At 39.5% G+C, this 19,916-nt stretch overlaps 3 protein-coding genes across 4 annotated transcripts; all 3 read left to right on the forward strand.

The window, feature by feature from the left end:
* The first annotated feature begins 26 nt into the window (after positions 1-26).
* Positions 27-2,411, forward strand: med28 (mediator complex subunit 28). The gene is made up of 4 exons (XM_063883106.1): positions 27-249; positions 1,236-1,302; positions 1,395-1,507; positions 1,847-2,411. Exons 1-4 carry the CDS (start codon positions 67-69, stop codon positions 2,048-2,050), a joined length of 567 nt encoding a protein of 188 aa, XP_063739176.1. The 5' UTR covers positions 27-66; the 3' UTR covers positions 2,051-2,411.
* A 1,495-nt stretch (positions 2,412-3,906) lies between these two features.
* klhl2 (kelch-like family member 2) lies at positions 3,907-13,714 on the forward strand. Of its 2 annotated transcripts, XM_063884756.1 has the most exons (16): positions 3,907-4,009; positions 4,206-4,419; positions 5,889-6,008; positions 6,117-6,223; positions 6,336-6,457; positions 8,004-8,166; positions 8,344-8,453; positions 8,669-8,785; positions 9,672-9,821; positions 9,917-10,034; positions 10,426-10,623; positions 10,764-10,865; positions 11,212-11,340; positions 11,621-11,761; positions 11,848-11,991; positions 12,226-13,714. In XM_063884756.1, the coding sequence occupies exons 2-16, from the start codon at positions 4,352-4,354 to the stop codon at positions 12,252-12,254; spliced, it is 1,818 nt and encodes a 605-aa protein (XP_063740826.1). In that variant the 5' UTR covers positions 3,907-4,009; positions 4,206-4,351; the 3' UTR covers positions 12,255-13,714. The 2 variants fall into 2 exon arrangements, with proteins under 2 accessions (XP_063740826.1, XP_063740825.1); XM_063884755.1 differs by having other exon boundaries at positions 3,943-4,419.
* Positions 13,715-14,470: 756 nt separating this feature from the next.
* On the forward strand, positions 14,471-18,716 carry msmo1 (methylsterol monooxygenase 1). The gene is made up of 6 exons (XM_063883036.1): positions 14,471-14,527; positions 15,608-15,901; positions 16,146-16,294; positions 16,749-16,875; positions 17,041-17,195; positions 17,983-18,716. The coding sequence occupies exons 2-6, from the start codon at positions 15,647-15,649 to the stop codon at positions 18,170-18,172; spliced, it is 876 nt and encodes a 291-aa protein (XP_063739106.1). The 5' UTR covers positions 14,471-14,527; positions 15,608-15,646; the 3' UTR covers positions 18,173-18,716.
* Positions 18,717-19,916: the final 1,200 nt, after the last annotated feature.

The following is a 19,916-nucleotide window of genomic DNA, read 5'->3' on the forward strand; positions in this document are numbered from 1 at the left end:
CTTTTTGCCAGAGAGGGTACAGAGAAACATCTGTGACAGCGCGTGCAGACATCCACCTCACTGCGCATGTGCAGAGTGGGCAGGCAGAAGATGGCGTCGTCCATGAGTGGGATGTTTTCTGGTCAGCAGCCGCCCGGTGCTCATCCCGTCGGGGGTCCCGGTGGACCGGGCCAGCCAGGCTTTCCTGGCACTGTTGCCAGAGCCCCGGGGAACAACACGCTGGTGGATGAACTGGAGGCTTCCTTCGAGGTAAGAGGCTATTATGCTAGCTTCCGTGAGCTGTGTGTGCTAACTGTTGTTAGCTCATTTAGCCTGTCAAGATGTAACGTTGTATTTCATTGCTGGTGTCACACAATCTCTCTCATTTTGGGGCTTCTTTCAACAGGATTATCTACTCAATATAATTACTGCTTTTGATGGATTCATGTATACATAAATATGATATTTAAAAGTAGAAAAGAGGGTTCGCTTCTACTCAAGTCCACCCCATTCAGCCAACTGCTTCTAAAGTGGCAGCTATATCTGCTTAACTCACAAGCCAGAAAAGTGTCTAGATTTAAATTTACATTTAATAATCTTTGGAATAGTGTGTTCCCTTGAAGTCTTTTCCACCTGATTTTCACAAGTGGTACCATGACACTGAATACCTGCTCTTGAACACAGCATTTTGGCTGCTCAGATATTCCCCTCTGTAAGAACCGTGCTCAAAATGTAATCTGTACATAAACGCTTTTTTCACCTGGTCTTTTCTGGTGAGAACTTGAGCCAGGTTTAAAAGTCTTGTAAAAAGACTTTCCAGAAAAGTAGAGTCAGTTACGGCAGATTTAGTATGTCCGTGGTTTTGACATGTTCATCAATCGGTGAACATCATAAGATGTTAAGATGTCAATCCAGCTCTAGCAATGTACTCTATTAAGTCAAATTAATAAATAATTTGCTTGGTTTAATGTATTATTGAGACCAGGTTAGGTCATTATATATTGAATATCCCACACACAATTTTACTATAGTCCAGACTGGCTGGCATATGAGCTCTGGGAACATGTATGTTTCTCTTCCCAATTTCCTTCAAAAGAAAACTGTTATCATTCAAGGGGCAACCGGTTCTCATGTCAAACCAACAATTCTCCTACAGGATCTGCTTGGGGTCATCCTTATTCTACAAGTCAGGGACTAAAGGGCAAAACATCAAAAACAAATGTCCTCATGTTGTTCTCTCTGTGTTTACTCTCTAGGCATGTTTTGCATCTTTAGTAAGCCAAGACTATGTTAATGGAACTGACCAGGAGGAGATTCGAACTGGTGAGTGAAGCCTTCATTTTTATTTTTGTAAATGGTAGTTTATCTCATATTGTTTCTGTATATTAATACATATATTTGTCTTTTCTTTGCAGGTGTTGACCAATGCATACAGAAGTTCCTGGATGTGGCTCGACAGACAGAGTGCTTCTTCTTACAGAAAAGGCTTCAGTTGTCTGTGCAGAAACCAGAGCAGGTTGTGAAAGAGGTAAATTATTATTCTGATATATGCACATTGTTATTTCTTGTTCAAGCTTGTTTAAGTTGTTGTCTCCATCTCTGATCCATTCGTTTTCGTGTCTGTTTTCCTTTCATTGATTTAGTTTTTCTTTGGCATTGATCCCTACATTATCTGTTTTAAGCACAAAACAAACTTTTTGGGTCCAAAACTCAAACATTTATTGTGTATCCAGGCTTCAACAGGATTGCCTTTATTTCTTAGAACTGGCATTTGTGATATGCTGTCAGTGTTATGGTATTTTTTTATTTGTCTCCATTTGTGACTGCGCCTTCTCTCTTCTCACATATATATTTTTTCTCACTCCAGGATGTGTCAGAGTTACGTAATGAGCTTCAGAGGAAAGAGTTGCTGGTTCAGAAACACTTGTCCAAGCTGCACCACTGGCAGCAAGTGCTCGAGGATGTGAGCGTTCAGCAGCGCAAACCCTCCGACCTTCCTCCCCCCGGACCGCTGGCCTTTCTGGAGCAGGCCTCTGCAAGTCTGCCGCCGGCCCCTTTAAAACCAAATTAACACACCATTTGGGCGATCACATATGTCCTCTGTTGATTTAAGTTTTTTCATTCCCAGAAGTTGATGTTGAACTTTGACCCGAAAGTGAGCTACAGCCGTTTTGTGGTAACAAACTTTATTTGAAGTAAACGCTCATGTGAAGAGAACACCGTGTATGCCACGTCAGGCCTGCTGTCAAGTGTCAACCTACGAGAAAACCAAGGAACTGTTTGCTGTCACTGCCCGGCTGTTCGGAAAATCACAACATATATAGATACATAGAATTTTAGTTTTGTCAACTTTTTTTTCCAGTATTTTGATTTATGTAAATATTTCTGTTTCTGACTTTTTACTGTAAAAATAAAATCTCTTAGTATTTTGACTCTGGACTTAAGTCTTAGTTATGTGTTTCTTTATACAGTTACTGCATTTGTTTGTGTTTGAAAATAGAATGTAAATGGTCCTTCCATTTAGAGCACACATTAAGTTTATCAACAGAAAAATAATCACTTACTATTATGATAACTATCGTGTAATAGCTAAAGGGATTTTTCATATCATATGCTTTTCTCTGTTTATATCATGTCAAACTGAATATCTAAAGGTTTTGGAATAAACAAATAATATTTCACATGGGACTTGTTAATCAAGGACTTAATTCAACCAATTGTACACAGTTCATAAAGAGCAGTACTCTCAATACACGGTTTAATGCGTTGTGGCTCTAGAAGAGCTTTGTTGAGTCTGTAAACCATTATGAAAGTGTAAGAAACAAGGACTTCTCAAGATTAAAAATCATGATGCCGGCTTCTGTAATGATGACAGAGAAATGACTTCAGAAAGCCATGACTGGGGCTCCTGACAGCCTGTGTCTCTATTCAGCGCCTTCACACCCCAACAGACTTGTTCTCCACAGCCTCACACTTAAAGCCTGTCCACCGACGCTGCAACCAGACGCTGAGCTGCACAGATGGGCTGCAGGGACAAAGATTCTTGTAAAACGGGTCTGTGGTCTCCACGTGAACAGACAAGGGAACCGTTGGTTTATCACGGCATTTGCATTACTAATGATGTGCTTACTTTCTTTACATACTATCTTTTATTGAGATGGAACTCAATCAGCTGTAATTGTGAAAACCCTAAATATACATTCTCTAGTCTAAGATTTGTCTCATGGAAAGGCATTTCAGCCATGAAATAAAGTAAGAGTCTCTCTAAATTCAAAAACACAAAAAATCATGTTGCCACAAAGTCAAAATGTTGACCAACTTAAAAACAGAAATGTTGAGCTAATCACAATTATAGATTAAAGATATCAATATATGCAGTAACTTAGTGAAAGATATGTCATAGATCTGTGCTGTCGAAAGTATGAGATAATGAAAAGAGACCAGTTGTAAAAAATAAATTGCAAACATTTTCACTTGCATAGACATAATTTGTGTCAATTGTCAAGGTTTTTGACTATTATCTATTCACAGTAAGTCTTCATGTTACTAGATTGGTAAATGGTGTAGAAAAAAAATGGAAAAGAAACAAATGGCTGCTGCAGTGTTTATTAAGGAATATGTGCATGCTGCAAATATGGGTAGGCCTACTGATTTTAATATTTTTACCTTAGGTTGGTGTTATTTTCCACATGTTATGCATTCAATTTTGTTATATTTCATATTATATCTTATTATCAAATTGGCATTTGTTTTAATGGTATTTTCCATAATTTATGGCATTTTGATTATTGTATGTCAAAGTACTATCAAAGGTTTTGTGCTGCATTTCTTGTACGAAAGGTGCTTTACAAATCAAGTTTTTATTTTAGTTATTAATTTTATTATTATTATTATGAGCCTGTTCCCCGGGCAGTCTTCCACAGCTAGAGGGAGACAGTGCTTTCTTGCAGGCCGCCTTGACTGCTCAGAGGACCGTCTTTGCCGACATGTCCTTGTTTGTGCGTTTTAATCAGCGATTGGAAAATAACAGGTAGCCTTGTCCGTCCGCCTCTTCGCACCCATATACACCCAGGAGGGGAAGAAGGGGAAAAATCACACACAGTTAACCACATTTTGACGCTGCTGGCCGGCTCCCTTCCTGCGTGTTATTTCCCCTGTGGGAGCCGACAGGAGAAGCAGACTGCAGGCTACAACAGCCGGGTGTAATCGCAACGTGTTTGTTACAGAGTGTCACCGCAGTCTGGCTGTGTATGTTGGGCAACGGGCTGAATTAATGGGGCTGCCGTCAGCCCGTCTCCCCGCCTCTGGACAGCTGTTCGCCGCGATTCAAGCTTGAATTTAGACCCACTAAAGACGATATTGTGGATATGGAATGGTGCATGCCGCTGGGCCAAGTTTTCAGCCTCTGAAAAACAACGGAATCATGGACAGTCATCCACTGTAAGTGCTAAAATATCTGTGTGTGTGTGTGTGTTGACGTTTCCCAGTGGCTGCTTGACTGATGGTGCCGCATTGACAGAGACAGCGGCCAGCCGGTGTGGCTGCTCGCTGACCGGGGGGACAGTCACTGATTCCCGGGGACTGATGCCTAGCCTGCCCGCTGCACCAGGAGGCTGGATGTGTGTTCGTGGTTTAATGTTGGGATTTGTTGGGATTATTACCGAGGTGTTCCTTGTTTATGGCATGTGTGTTAACATGTTGCCATGTGTGTGTGGGTGTGTTTGTGACAGAAAACATGGGCCACGTGATTGTGCCATTAGCAGCATGATTATAAGACGTTTTATTATGAAAGGGAGAGGCCATTAGTGTTTGCTGAACTGTGGTGGAGATTAAAGAATGTTTTATGAATTTGAGTTCTTTGAATTTAGGCTACTTGAATCATTTCTCTTTGTCCTGTATTACAACAAAGTGTAGTAGCTACAGGTCTGTGGGATTTTGGTTGTTATGACCAGTGTTGGATAGTTGCTGAATTCATTTACTCAAGAATTGTAAAACTTTTGATGATTGTGTACTTTATTTGAGTCAAATATTCAAAATTGTATTTCATTACATTTATCTGACAGCTTTAGTTACTATCACAATTCAGAATCAGACTAATAATACAAAATATAATCAACAAAAAATGTATTATGTTTTTTTATTATGAATTAAGAAAAACTGTATTAATCCCTTGGTGGAATTCACCATCTCCTGCAGTACATATTGTACAAAATAATCATCACCTTTACCAGCTGCAACATTATAGTAATGAACAAATTAATAATCATTGTTTAATTATATGACCTATTTGTTTTGACAATAAGAACTGTTGCATATTGTATTAAAAAAAGATTTTGATGCTAGTTTATAACAGTAGAAAACAGTAACAATAGGAAATAATGCAATAAATAATAATAAATCTGACCTTATTGTACTTTTGATCCTTTAAGTACATTTTGCTGGAAATATTCCTGTATCACTCCAGTAGGATTTTCCATGATGGACTTTTAGTCGCAGTAGATCATTTTACAGTAAAAAATCAGAATACTTCTTTGATCCAGTATGATCTATTAGTTACTGATGTTTGTAATTTAATGTGGTAGGTTTGCAGCATCTAAACATTGGGGGTTACAGTTAGCGGCCACTTGATTAAGATAAGGCTGGTTTATCATTCAGGCCCCAATTATGTGTAAATTAGATAGGCAATTGATTAATCTGTCTTGCAGAGGGTTAGGGTTCCTTCATCAGAACACATTATCTTAAACATTATATATTACATTATACTGAGCCCTCTTAAAGCATTTACTAAACCAACTGACTCACATAAATGCTGGGAACAGGTTCTGTTTTTCTAGAAAAGGAGTGCTGTAGACACAATTTCTCTGTGTGTCAACTACCTCTCATGTCTGCCTTATGTGTGTCCTTCTCAGGTGCACCAGACTTTGTCCACACTCTCTGGACAAGGAAGAGGGCATCGAGAGGCAGGGTCCCGTCACTCTGAACCCCCGGCACATGAGGAAGGCGTTCAAAGTCATGAATGAGCTGCGCAGGTGATGCTAACTATCTCTCCAGGTCTTTGTCTCATTCAGGTAACCACCTTTTAAGACTTGTATTCTAACCTCTTGCTACTCCATCTCTTACCTTACATGCCCATACAGCCAGAGCTTGTTGTGTGATGTGACCATAGTGGCAGAGGATGTAGAGATCGCTGCTCACAGGGTGGTGCTTGCTGCTGGGAGCCCTTACTTCCACGCCATGTTTACAGGTGAGGACTCACTTTCATTCATATGGAATGATCTTTGCATCCTTTTTCAGTGACTGTTTTTTTTTGTTATGTCATGTGTGGTATTGTATGTCTAACACAAGTGTACCGACAGGTGAGATGGCAGAGAGCCGGGCGAAACGAGTGAGGATTAAGGAGATGGACGGCTGGACTCTGGGCCTGCTGGTGGACTACATCTACACCGCAGAGATACAGGTCACGGAGGATAACGTGCAGGTAAACACAAATACATGCATTGATTCGCACTGAATCCATACATCCTGTTACAACAGATTTTTACACTGGCAATGAAAATCCAGCAGTTTATATAGCAGTATTTTTGTCAGTTAGTTGTTGCACACACACTCATATTAAAGATATTATTATTTTACATAGGAAGGCTAAGGGATTACATTTTTCTAAAATTAATCCTTGCTGGGTTAGTCTGGGTTCTTTTAAACCCGAGCTGAGATGGAGCTAGTGGGTAATAGAAACTACAGCAGAACTTCTAACTTCTAATGAAAATTATGAATCTTCAGTGGTTACTTAATAACGAAAACATCCCACTTATGAAGTTGTTATTGCTTATTTCAAATCCTATTTAATGAAGCTGAATTTTTCCATAACTGATAACAGTGCTCGTTGGTTAGCAATTTCCGATTGATTCCTAACTGTTCTATGTCCTGTCCCAACATCCTGTTTGAACACAGATCAATCCACTTTAATGAATAATAAGATAAGATAAAACTTTATTTATCCATAGGGAAATGAGCAGCTGCTAATACATAGTGGAAAGATTGCTAGTATAGTATAGCCTAAATATAGTAAATTGACTTATATAGCGCTTTATCCACTCTTATCGACCCCTCAAAGCGCTTTACATACTACATGTCATTCACCCCATTCACACCCATTCATACAGAGCAGTACACTTTTTGCTCTAGATAACTACCTTTCACACACATTCATAAACCGTTGGCCATGCCATCAGGAGCAAATCGGAATTAGGTATCCCAAGGATACATCGACATGTTGACTGCTAGGGACCGAACCCACAACCTTCTGGTTGAAACACGACCGCACTACCTCGCAGCCACCGTCACCCACACAATACAACAGTGTACACAGTACAATGAGGTGCAAACAAAGTGAAAATGTGCAATATATTCAACACACCAAATCAGGCAAGCGGGATGGATCATAGAATATAAACAGGGTATCAATCAGTAACTAATCAATCAACTAACCCTAACCCAAGTCTTCAGTAAACAAAATTACACAATAATTAACTTAACTTCCTCTTGTGTCTTTAATTTTGTATTAAAAATATTTTCCTTGCACAAGAATATAGGGAAAAAAAGTACTTCCAGGGTCTAGTTATCAGCTTCTTTCAGCACACAGTAAACCCTGAAACAAGGATTCTTCATGATCACACTGATGCTGCTGAGATTCGGGAACAATCAGATCACTACAAACAATCACTGCAGATTAGAAGTGTATTGTTTTAATTGATCATGTGTAAAACACCTTTTAAATTATTTTTTTATCTAATGTTAAACTCCTGCCCTGCGTACTGGGACATCCACTCTGTTTGAACAAATACAAAAATTAAAACTAAACAGAATGCTTTTTGGAGAAGTCTTGAGTGAAGAAGTTCTTATTCTCACTCAACTGAAGCAGTAACACGCAGGTTATTTTGGGTGATTTAACCTGTGATCATATGCATTGTTTAGTCCCTGAAGTACCCCTTTTATACAGGTTATTCTGTTTGTGTGTTTGACAGGCATTGCTACCCGCCGCCGGCCTGCTCCAGCTCAACGAGGTGAAGAAGGCTTGTTGTGAGTTCCTGAGCTCTCAGCTTCATCCCTCTAACTGTCTGGGTATTCGAGCCTTCGCTGACCTCCACGCCTGCTCTCAGCTCCTCACACAGGCCAACACCTACGCAGGTGTGTGTATGCTTAATCTTTACTTTCATATGCGTGTGTGCTCTACACTAAAATGATTTTGTGTGTGTCCTGGAGGATGTGAGACAGAATGAGAACAGGTTTAATTAATGACAAAATATAAGCTATTTTAAACTGTAGTCACAGGGTAGTTTTTTCATTTGATGCTTTTGCTGACAGAGCAACATTTCACTGAGGTGGTTGGGAGTGAAGAGTTCCTCAATTTGGGCATGGAGCAAGTGTCCAGCCTGATCGCCAGTGACAAGCTCACCATCCCCACAGAGGAGAAGGTAAACACACATTCACTCTGCCCAGTGCAACGTCTCTGTAACTTTCTTTCATGCATTTATACCTTTCTGTTGTAATGTTCTAAAGGGATTTTGAGAAATATATGTATTTCTTGCACTGCTGTGGACTGTATGTCCACGCACCTGCTGTACATAGGGAGGACAGCGCGAACAAATGATTGTGCCTGTGTTTAAAGTGTGGGTACTTTACTGTGCAGGTGTTTGAGGCGGTGATAGCCTGGGTAAACCACGATAAAGATGTGCGGCAGGAACATTTGGCTCACCTGATGGAACATGTCCGCCTGCCGCTTCTCTCCAGAGAATACCTGGTGCAGGTATGAGTGTCTGCATCTCTATGGTTTAATATTTCAGTTTAAATTCAATGTTGCTGTGGCTCTGTGTGTTGCTGTCTTAACTGAGATTAAGAACGGGTCTAACTAAACTGGAACCTTTTTAACATCTGCCAGAACATGTTTTTGTAATATTGATGTAAATATTTCTATCAAATGTGCGTCATTTCATATACACATTTTTTAGTAATATATCATATGTACAGTGTAAGACATTGTAGGAATCATCTGAGATTTGAAAATCTGTCCTTATACTGTATTTAATGACCTTTAACTTCTCTTAATCCAAATCTGCAGCAGGTTAAGGTTTAACCATTAGATACAGGGAGTTCTACAGATTAAACCAGTGAACTAAAAACACAGTAATGGTCATTAAGTGGGCGTGTGACTTCCACAGAGACATGTTTAAACACATCCTGAACATTAAACTATTGCTGACCTAATAGCAGAGTAACACCCTCAGGTATTCTATGATAGGAGAAAGATGAGTTCTCAGCTACAGAGCTGTGAGGGTTATGTGTTGTCAGTAACATTTATAGCTTATGACCTGATCACAATTATCTTCTTTACCTCAGTGCAACCATCGCTGCTGCCATAATAATTTCAACACCCAGGAAGGTTGATTACACTCTCTCCGTGCTAGGCAGCAGACAACTGAGCAACATGTTGTTACGTATCCAGTTTACAGTGGTACAACTAGTTTTGTTCTGCTGTTGTTGAAACAGGGATGAGCTGGAGAAATAACGTGTCTTTTTAAGAGATAAAGCCAGTCATTTGTATACAATCTTTTACCTTGTTAGTAAATCTAGTCTACTAAAGCTTCAGCTCCCTCCTTTTAAAATCCCCTCTTTCACTGTTTTGTTTGTGTTAGCGTGTCGAGGAGGAGTCTCTGATAAAGAATAGCAGTGCGTGTAAAGATTACCTGATTGAAGCCATGAAGTACCACCTGCTGCCCGCTGACCAGAGAGCTCTGATGAAGACGGCCCGCACACGCATGAGGACTCCAGCCTGCTGTCCTAAGGTATCTGTACACTCTCCACTAAGTTCCTCCACTATTTAGTTAAAATAATGAAGACATTTTTCATGTAATGGGTCTGTTGTTTCTCTTCTGTGTAGGTGATGGTTGTGGTCGGAGGACAGGCTCCCAAGGCCATCCGCAGTGTTGAATGTTACGACTTTGAGGAGCAGCGATGGTATCAGGTGGCTGAGCTCCCAACCAGGAGGTGCAGAGCAGGTAGGAAACCTTCAATATTAACAATATAAACATAAATGCAGTTATAAAGCTGGATTCTCTGAAGAATGCACTTTCCTCAGAGAACTTAAACATCCTAAATCACCAATCTAATGTTACATTCAGGCGGTGCTCATCCATTTGTGAATATTAAGTAAAAAAACAGGCTGCATGATACTTTACTAGTGTTATTAGAAAACAGGTTATGTTTAGAGCAGCGGTGTTCAGGCTTCCTAGTGGGTTTACCTTTGGTTTGGTTCAAGCAATATACATTGAACAGACACATGAAATAAAGTTAAAATAAAATACACTTTTCCTATGCACACAAAAGGTTTATTTCTCTTAAACTGTGTCCAAATTTGTTCTCTGTCTTATCTAATCTTGTTCCTTTTAGGTGTGGTGTATGTGGGTGGGTGTGTGTATGCAGTTGGTGGTTTCAACGGTTCTTTGCGTGTGCGAACGGTCGACTGTTACGACCCGATGATGGACCGCTGGACGAGTGTGAGCAGCATGCAGGACCGCCGATCCACGCTCGGGGCCGCAGTGCTCAACGGACTCCTGTACGCTGTGGGGGGCTTTGACGGCAGCACAGGTACAGATGGGTGACATTTTTTATTTTATTTCTGTGAGACAGACAGTTAAGGCAGTGCATCCCTACAGGCTTTTTAACAGGAAATTATATAATATGTGTTCATGGTGTCTTTCATACATGGGGTGTGTGTGCGCTTGCAGGTTTGTCGACAATCGAGGCGTACAACGCGAAGACAGATGAGTGGTTCCATGTGTTACCCATGAGTACCCGAAGAAGCAGTGTAGGAGTGGGTGTTGTCAATGGTGAATATCATCCCCAGTTCAGTTTTACAGGCATGAATGCTATTAACCATACAGTAGTCCTGCAATAAATGCTTTTTCTGCAAAGCACATAACTTTCTAGAGTTTATAGAGACAGAAATTGGCTTTAAACATTATACTGTGTTACAATATAGAAGAGAGAAGGAGCCAAGAGAAACAGGTATGTGACAAACAAAGTAACGTCGACAAAAAGTAGGACCAAATAAGTAAACATGATGGCTAATTTGCGTGAGGAACTTTCACAAACTTTTTTCTCCTACCTTATTGTACTTCTATTATTTTCTCAATCATATTGCCTCGCTCACTCTGATTTGTGTGTGTCTTTCAGGGATCCTGTATGCGGTTGGAGGTTATGATGGTGCGACCAGGCAATGTCTAAGTACTGTAGAATCTTACAACCCTAAAAGCAACACGTGGAGCTACATAGCAGAAATGGGCACGAGACGCAGTGGAGCAGGTGTGTGTGTGTGTGTGTGTGTGTGTGTGTGTGTGTGTGTGTGTGTGTGTGTGTGTGTGTGTGTGTGTGTGTGTGTGTGTGTGTGTGTGTGTGTGTGTGTGTGTGTGTGTGTGTGTGTGTGTGTGTGTGTGTGTGTGTGTGTGTGTGTGTGTGTGTGTGTGTGTGTGTGTGTGGTTCAATATTATAAGATGACTTTTAGGAGACAGACAAACCATATCTGTGGGAATAACCCATACAAATGGCATTGACATTGTGACAATGCGTTTGATGGTCTCCTCAGGTGTAGGTGTGTTGAAAGGTTTACTGTATGCTGTTGGGGGTCATGATGGCCCACTGGTGAGGAAGAGCTGCGAGGTTTATGATCCGGCCTCTAACAGCTGGAGGCAGGTAGCTGACATGAACATGTGTCGACGCAACGCAGGTAAAGTAGACGGTCTGTCCACCAGACAACCTCGGGTGTGAAATGTAGGATGGCTGCTTATCCTTATTCTGTGTGTGTGTTTTCAGGTATGTGTGCTGTAAACAACGTACTTTATGTGGTGGGAGGAGACGACGGGAGCTGTAATCTGGCCTCTGTGGAGTTTTACAACCCAAACTCGGACAAGTGGACACTACTGCCGAATTGCATGAGCACAGGACGCAGTTATGCAGGTGTGTAGACATAAAAACATGCTGAAAACATATTACAACTTAATATGTTGTATCCAAACTACAGTGAGATGCCCATTTGATAAAGGTTGAAACATAATTCAATATTATTTATGTTTAATCAATTTCTAGGAGAATCATGTTGCTTCTTTTAAAGTAATAGCAAAAGTAACTGTATTTGGCATTTATATAAGGGATTCGATTCTCCATGTTAATCTATCTTTTTTGTAAACGCAGGAGTGACTGTGATTGACAAGCCCTTATGACTGCTCTCTACTCCTGCCACTGATTCGGAGCAGAATATATTCTCCTGCTGAATACTGATCTTGGATCTGTCTACGATGCCAATGCTTCTATGTTGGGCAGCATTAGCACAGGCACTGACGAAGATGAAGAAAATGACAAGATTATTGTTGTTGAGGATGACGATGAAGATTTTTTGCACTAACCTGAAAGGGGGAGCTGTAACAAACGGGGGGAATCAAACCCGTGTTTTAATCCCATCCTAGAAGGACTGCCGCTGGTGACTGGACACACCAGTGTGAATCTCTGCTGCAGTGCCATTGAAACACTACTGATATGAAGCTACTATAACTGCAAAGTTATTTTAACATTAGTAATGTTAACAGAGAGACCACTGATCTAATCTATGGGAGAGGAAGGCAAAGAAGGACCATTTGGGACTACAGTCTTTGTTTCTCCTTCTTTTCTATCATGAAAAGTGTGTGAGTGTGTGTGTGTGTTTGTGTGTGTGCGCGCTTGCATTTAAAGGTGCTCCTTTTGCTTGCACATGTGAGCATGTGCGTGTTTGTGTGCATCTGAGTCTCTGTGTGGTGACGCCTGGTCCGACGCCGCATGAACGCACTCTGTCTGACCTGGCCTTTTTACAGTGTTGCAGTGTGGCTGTTCAAGAGTGCCTGAATGTCTAAAAAATTCCCGCCCTCCCTCTTCTTCCCCTTTGTTATGCCTTGAGTACTGTTACTGGACAGAGTACAGCTGGACTCTGTGGATGTTTTGGGATAAAGAAACATATTTGAGTCCAGATCGTTTGCGTTAGCCCGCATGAATTCAGAACGTGGCAAGCGAGAGAATGTACATTTGTACTATAAAAAAACAGACTTGACTTGAACCCCACTCTTCTGGTAAAGGAGAAGAGTCATTCATGTTGCCAAAAACAGGGATGGACAGAGGGAGAAGCTGTTTGAGATGAAAACAGTTGGATGTATCAGTGCTTTACTGTCTTATGGCAGCCATCTTTGCTGTGGTTGTAACCACTACAACGGCCTGAACTCACTGCATGCTCCCTGAACTCTAACCTCCTATCCTTCAACAGTACCCTCTCCCTATTTTGGTGTAGCAACCCTATTAACTACTGCACACCCTGACGTACTATGAATGTGCCAATTTTAATATGTCTGTTCATTTCTGTCTCTCTTTACTACTTAACTAATGTGTTCTCTCTTTCTGGAAAGTGACCAAACCTACTCTTGAGTTTCTGTTTCTATTTCTGCTCCTCTTATATTGAAAAAATTGCTATAATAGTAACTGGTATCGCTGTTTTCTTGTCAGTGTATTGAGGAATGTCATGTAGGCTAATGACTTTGAAAATGTTTCATTACTTTTTTTATATTATCATTAATAAATATGCTTCTTGTATTTAAAGCTGTGAAATTACATTTATCTGTTTTTAAAACTTTGCCAAATCAGTAAAATGTTGAAAATCAAACTATGCTTTATGTGATGTTTTTAAAACTATACAGTCATTTATTTATTTGCAATATGTAACATGTCATCATCAGTGTTGTGTAAGTGTCAGACACATCTTACTTTATGTTCTTGCCATTAGTTATTTATTTCAGTTAAAGTTCTTGCAATTCTGCCCTTATTAAGACAACATTTAGAACTTCTTTTGTCAAATTAAATATTGTTTTGCTGTGGTTAAAATAAAATAAAAATACATACTTATTAGAGCACTGTATATTAAGTACTATTTTAATACTTTGACAGTATGTCTTCAGCAGATAAATCATTTCCACTCGCCAAATTGTCATCTTATAAAATACAATGGAGCATGATATATGATAACTTTAGATGCATATCAGACAACATTTAATTTTTGAAACTTTTGTAAAACAACAAAAACAACATCTAAGTGTGCTATATTTAAAATGTAGATAAATTAAAGACTCTCAAAAAACCTCAACAACATTTCCAAAGTTGACTTTGGATTCACAAAGTATTGTACTAATGTAAATTTAAGACGGAAGACACATGTATGACTCAAAGTTCACACCATCGCTTCCTCCATACAAACCATTCACTGCAGAGGTTATGAAAGCAGAGCTCGTCTCTGATTGGCCGTTGCTGTAGAAACATTCAGTCTCACTATCATCAGTCCATGCCACAGGCCAATCAGCGAAGCCGCTCGGCCCCTCGACGTCAGTCTCCTCTCCTCTCAACCAATCGGATTGTTCGATGTGACTGTACTTCTTATGGCCGGTCGCCTCACCCTCAGGTAGACGGAACGTTCCGCGAAAAGGTGAGTTTACCGTCGTTTAAGCTGCAAATAAGATGTTCTTATTTCTTTATTAGCAGCTTTTGTTTAACCACATATCTTTTTTTATAGAATGCAGCGAAATATAGAGCTAGATTTTGCGAGTTGTAATAACAATACCAAAGCTCGCTTTGTAATCTGAAACACACAGTTCATTAATAAACATGAAACATTGTAAGTGATACTGGGGAAATATAACGAAATGTTTCGTTGTTTTGAGAGTTCCTCTGCTTGTTTCATTGAGCTGCATTACATTTTTGCATTGTAAATCTCTTAGCGTTGTAATTTAACATGTTTTCTTGTTGAATTTATGATTGAAATATATTTATTGTAGCCTTGATTTGCACACTGTATAAGGCATCCAACTGTGTTATATCATAGTGTGTCATCATTATTTAGCGTCAAGATATTAACAGTAGAACATTAAGTACTGCAAGTTGGAGTTACCCAGTTACTTGAGTACCCCTTTTTATATTAGTAATAATTCAGTTATACAATATATTGGTTAATGACTGTGATATGAGCCGTTGTGCAAGTCACTGATTAAGATATGGGCCAAACATGTTAAATCTGATACTTACATTTGTTTATAAAACAATCATTTGAAATGTTCTATATATTTGTAGACACATGTTCCAACTAGCACTCAAAGAACAGGACATTTACATTTATGCACTTCATAGATTGATTTATGTCACACTTTTCTATGAGGTCAAATCCAATCAATCCAACAAGAAACACGAAATCCTATATTAATTTTACATTAATTGTACTTAAAGTACAGTTTGATGCTAAGACTGTTCTACTTAAGAAAGACTTACTTAAACACTTTTAACAGAGTATGTTGATGCTGTAGTATTGTCACTTTTACTCCCAAGTTAAAGATGACAAACTTCTTCCACTGTTTCATCCTTGTTAGAAGACACATTTGCACACACATGACTGAATAATATTATCTGTCCACCTGTAGCTGTAATGATACGTCCTGTCTGAGAGTTGTGTTCAGTGTGTTCTTACTAAAGTATTTTAATACTTTTAATATAACACTGTGTTACTCTTTCCCAGTCTTCTCTCCTGTCCTGCAGTCATCTGGAATTGTCCATCATGGAGGTGAACGGCACGGCACACATCTTGAGCTCTGCCTACCTGGCGGTGGAGTACATGGATGCAGTGTTGCCAGAAAACCCCCTCCAGCCCTCCTTGAAACATGCCTGGGACTACATGATGGACAACTACACTAAGTTCCAGATTGCCACCTGGGGGTCGCTCATCGTCCACGAGTGTATCTACTTCCTGTTCTGCCTCCCCGGATTCCTCTTCCAGTTCTTGCCCTTCATGCAGAAATACAAGATCCAACAGGTTTGTGTGGGATTTATGTTTGAAGGAGTTTTTGTGGACTGGACTAACAAAGTACATTTACTGAAGTACTGTACTGTGTGCAATTTTGAGCGAGTATTTCCATTTCCTGCTACATTCTTCTACTTATGTACATCTCAGAGGCAATGGTGGTACTCCAAGTGGTTATGTCTTTATTTTAAATTTAAAGGTATTTATGACATACCTTCCATTTAACCTTCTGTGTGTGTGTGTTTGTTTTGTGCAGGACAAGCCAGAGACCTGGGAGAAACAGTGGAGGTGTTTTAAGATGCTGCTGTTCAACCATTTCTGTATCCAGCTGCCGTTGATCTGTGGGACTTACTACTTCACTGAGTTCTTCAACATCCCTTATGACTGGGACTCCATGCCTCGCTGGTCAGTAGAAGTATAATAAAAACATACCTAGTGGCCTTATTATCACGTGTACACTGAGTTCATCAGTTATAGTTTTTATCACATGTACACTGAGTTCATCAGTTTTATTTGGAGTTTTAGCATAGTAGTTTGTTAAATGTTAAATCCATGCATGTGCTTGCTATGATGATGGTACAGTTAAAAGACAGAAATGTAGCTCTGCAAAGCATATACAATTAATGACACAAAGCTCTCCAGCAGTAATAATTGTATTTCTTAAAATAGGAAAGGTGTTCCTCATACCTTCATCAATTTGCTTTACAAAAGTAAATGCATGCACGTAAAACTGCTTTAAAATAAAAATTATAATAATTTATATAATATGTTATTAAGGTAATTCGAGTTGTTAACAGTTTATACATCTATACACCAGTCAATGTTTGTCCCTCCTCTGTTTCCTCGTCTCTTCCTCCAGGCCGTACGTCATGGCTCAGTGTTTCGGCTGTGCTGTCGTTGAAGACACCTGGCACTACTTCCTGCACCGCCTGCTGCACCACCGCAGGATCTACAAGCACATCCACAAAGTCCACCATGAGTTCACTGTGAGTAAAACCAGAAGTGATAAGATAAATAAACACAAACACACCACTCTGGTTATTCTCTTTACTGAACAGTTACTTATTAATGATGCTGTGGCTATGAGAAAAAATGACCTCACACACACTCACCTGCATATCGCTTCATCACATTCTTCCACTGTCCCTCAGGCTCCGTTCGGCATGCAGGCAGAGTACGCTCATCCTGCTGAGACTCTCATCCTGGGAGCAGGATTTTTCATCGGCATCATGATGTTCTGTAACCACGTGTTCCTGCTGTGGGCCTGGGTGTCCTTCCGCCTGCTTGAGACCATCGATGTCCACAGGTAGGACATTTTTTCTGCGCCATTTAGTGTTTTTATCCTGTCCTTTCATGTGCTTTCTGCAGGATGAAATAGAGCTCTTTTAGATGGTTAAGGACTATGATGAGTAGAGGGAACAACCATTGACTTTAAGCATTGAAGAGACACATCACTGGTTATAATACATTTTGAGAATGAACTGCAAAATTGTGAAATGTCAGTAATGCATAATGTTGGCCACTAGAGGGCCACAGAGATCCCAGATGTTACTTTCATATACAGTCGATTTACAGAATAAGGTTACTCCTTTAGGTAGAGTTATTATTAAAACAAATTATAAGTTGATATTTTTTTTTAAATGAGAGACTTAGCATTGCATTTATGCTGCAGACTTGCCTTAATAAAGTACAAACACATTTTATTTTGTAATTCTTTTGCTTTCTTGCAATTATGCCCTATAAAATAAAGCAAATCTAGTAACAAAAGTCAGAATTTCTTTGACTTCACATAAGAAATAGCCAAAAGTGCAACAGTAATTAATACTGTAATAAGAGGAATAAGACACCACATATTGTTGAACATATGCAGTGCTAAAGTGTTAAAATATATGCATCACATGTATAGGGCAAACATTACAAAAACATCATTTTTGAGCATTACCAAATGTATGCCTTACCTGAAAAGATGCAAGGATGCTTTAAATAGAAACTATGGACTCCTAACATCTTAGAAAGGAACAAAGGGTCATTCTTTTTTGTATAAATGAATAGCAAATAGACATTAATACCCCCTTTGTCTCTCTTTCTCTCAGTGGTTACGACATCCCTATGAACCCACTCCATCTGATCCCATTCTACGCCGGTACCCGCTTTCACGACTTCCACCACATGAACTTCGTTGGGAACTACGCCTCCACCTTCACCTGGTGGGATAAGCTACTGATGACAGACAGCCAGTACAACAAGCACCAGCAGAAACAGGGAGACAAGAAGGAGCAGTAAACATCTCTGCCTCTAGGAGGGAAGAATCAGTGACACACTGACAGTGCTGCTTTTCCTCTATCTCACACTAACACACACACACACACACACACACACACACACACACACACACACACACACACACACACACACACACACACACACACACACACACACTTAATGTGTACTGTAAAGGAATCAGCACTGCTGTATTGAATGGGACTGCATGTCAACTTCAGTCCGTCTTGTGTGCCTTTTTTGCAATAGAAGTATTTTTATCTTCTTGCTGCAGGCTGAATAAAAAAACATCTACATCCTCATTTGATTTTTTGCTTTGCTTTGTCATTGCATGCAGTTTGTACCATATGACTTTCTTATGAAGTTCTTCCGTATACCTCTGAATGTTTTAGCACTTTAGCGCTTCCTCTTTAGTTATACTGAGTTAGAGGGAGTCGTGTGACAGCTGCAGTTCTGTGGGAGCTGTCCAAACTCAAGTCAGGCATGTTTGATGGAAATTTGTGTTATTTTTTTAATAAAAAGACATTGGCTCATATAGAACTTACAATTTGTTCTAGACTATTTTGTTAATGGTTGTATACATAAATAAATTCTGTCCTAATTTAACAAAAAAAAAATGCTTGAATATTTTGTGTTCTTTTTTATCTTAAATATATGACCACATTTCAATAGGCTTTGTGTGGTTTTGTTGAGCTTTATTTATGCATATTGTTTTCCTGGATGTTTGTACATATATGCTATTCTCATGGACGTAATACAACAGGAATGCCTTGAGGGTTCTTATTTAAATTTAGCACACTTGAACTCAAGGATGACTTTGGGTGTCAAAGGTCGAGGTCACTGCGACCTCTCAAACCCATTTTTGAGAAAAACTCTTATTATGACAATTTCACACAATTTTCACAGAAAAAATAATTATAAATATGAAGTGATGGCATGTTGAACCGACATGGGTGTAAACTGCAACTTGAGGGAAACCACGAGGCGGTTATTTTAGTTTTTGATACAATTTTCTACATGAAGAAACTTGATTCCCTTCATATTTTAGATTGATTCAGATTAACAGTAGGCGCTGCTGTAGAGAACTGTGGGTTGATGGAGGAAATGAGTGATTTTGCTGCTTTGGATTCCCTTCATCTCTTCTCTGCTGCAATGTGGACACACCCCTGCTATTGCTGAGTCAATTTAGCCAACAGCAGCCAGCAAACAGGAAGTGAGACAGTTTTTACATCAAGGAGGAAAATTAATGCAAAACATGGTGAAACCAACTGTGTTATTACATCATTTAATACAATTAATAAAATGAATTGCTTTATGTATGTTGGTTGCACTCTTACTGTTGCAGGATTTGTTTTCCCGCCAACCAAATTGATATTGGGATTTATTTTCAGAAGCTGTATTTACTTACACCTATTTGGATTCGCAGTTGCAGTTCGCTGTTTAATCTTTCAATTATTTTGGGCGATAAAAGGAGGGAAAAATATCAAACACCTGAGAGCCAAATGTGACATCTTTATATTGCTTGATTTCATAATGTCAGTTTTCTGCACAATCATTGTCTATCAGTCAAGACGAACAAAGCAGATTCAGTCAGTTTTTTTGACGTTTTTATAATTTGATACCGATAAAATAAAGACGCATGAAGGACTTAAAAGGAATTTAACACTTCTTTGGATTATTTCTTACATTTCACAGCTATCCATGTACAGTATCTCACAAAAGTGAGTACACCACATTTTTGTAAATA

This window comes from Eleginops maclovinus, chromosome 5 (genome assembly GCF_036324505.1).
Source record: "Eleginops maclovinus isolate JMC-PN-2008 ecotype Puerto Natales chromosome 5, JC_Emac_rtc_rv5, whole genome shotgun sequence".
NCBI classification, from domain to species: domain Eukaryota; kingdom Metazoa; phylum Chordata; class Actinopteri; order Perciformes; family Eleginopidae; genus Eleginops; species Eleginops maclovinus.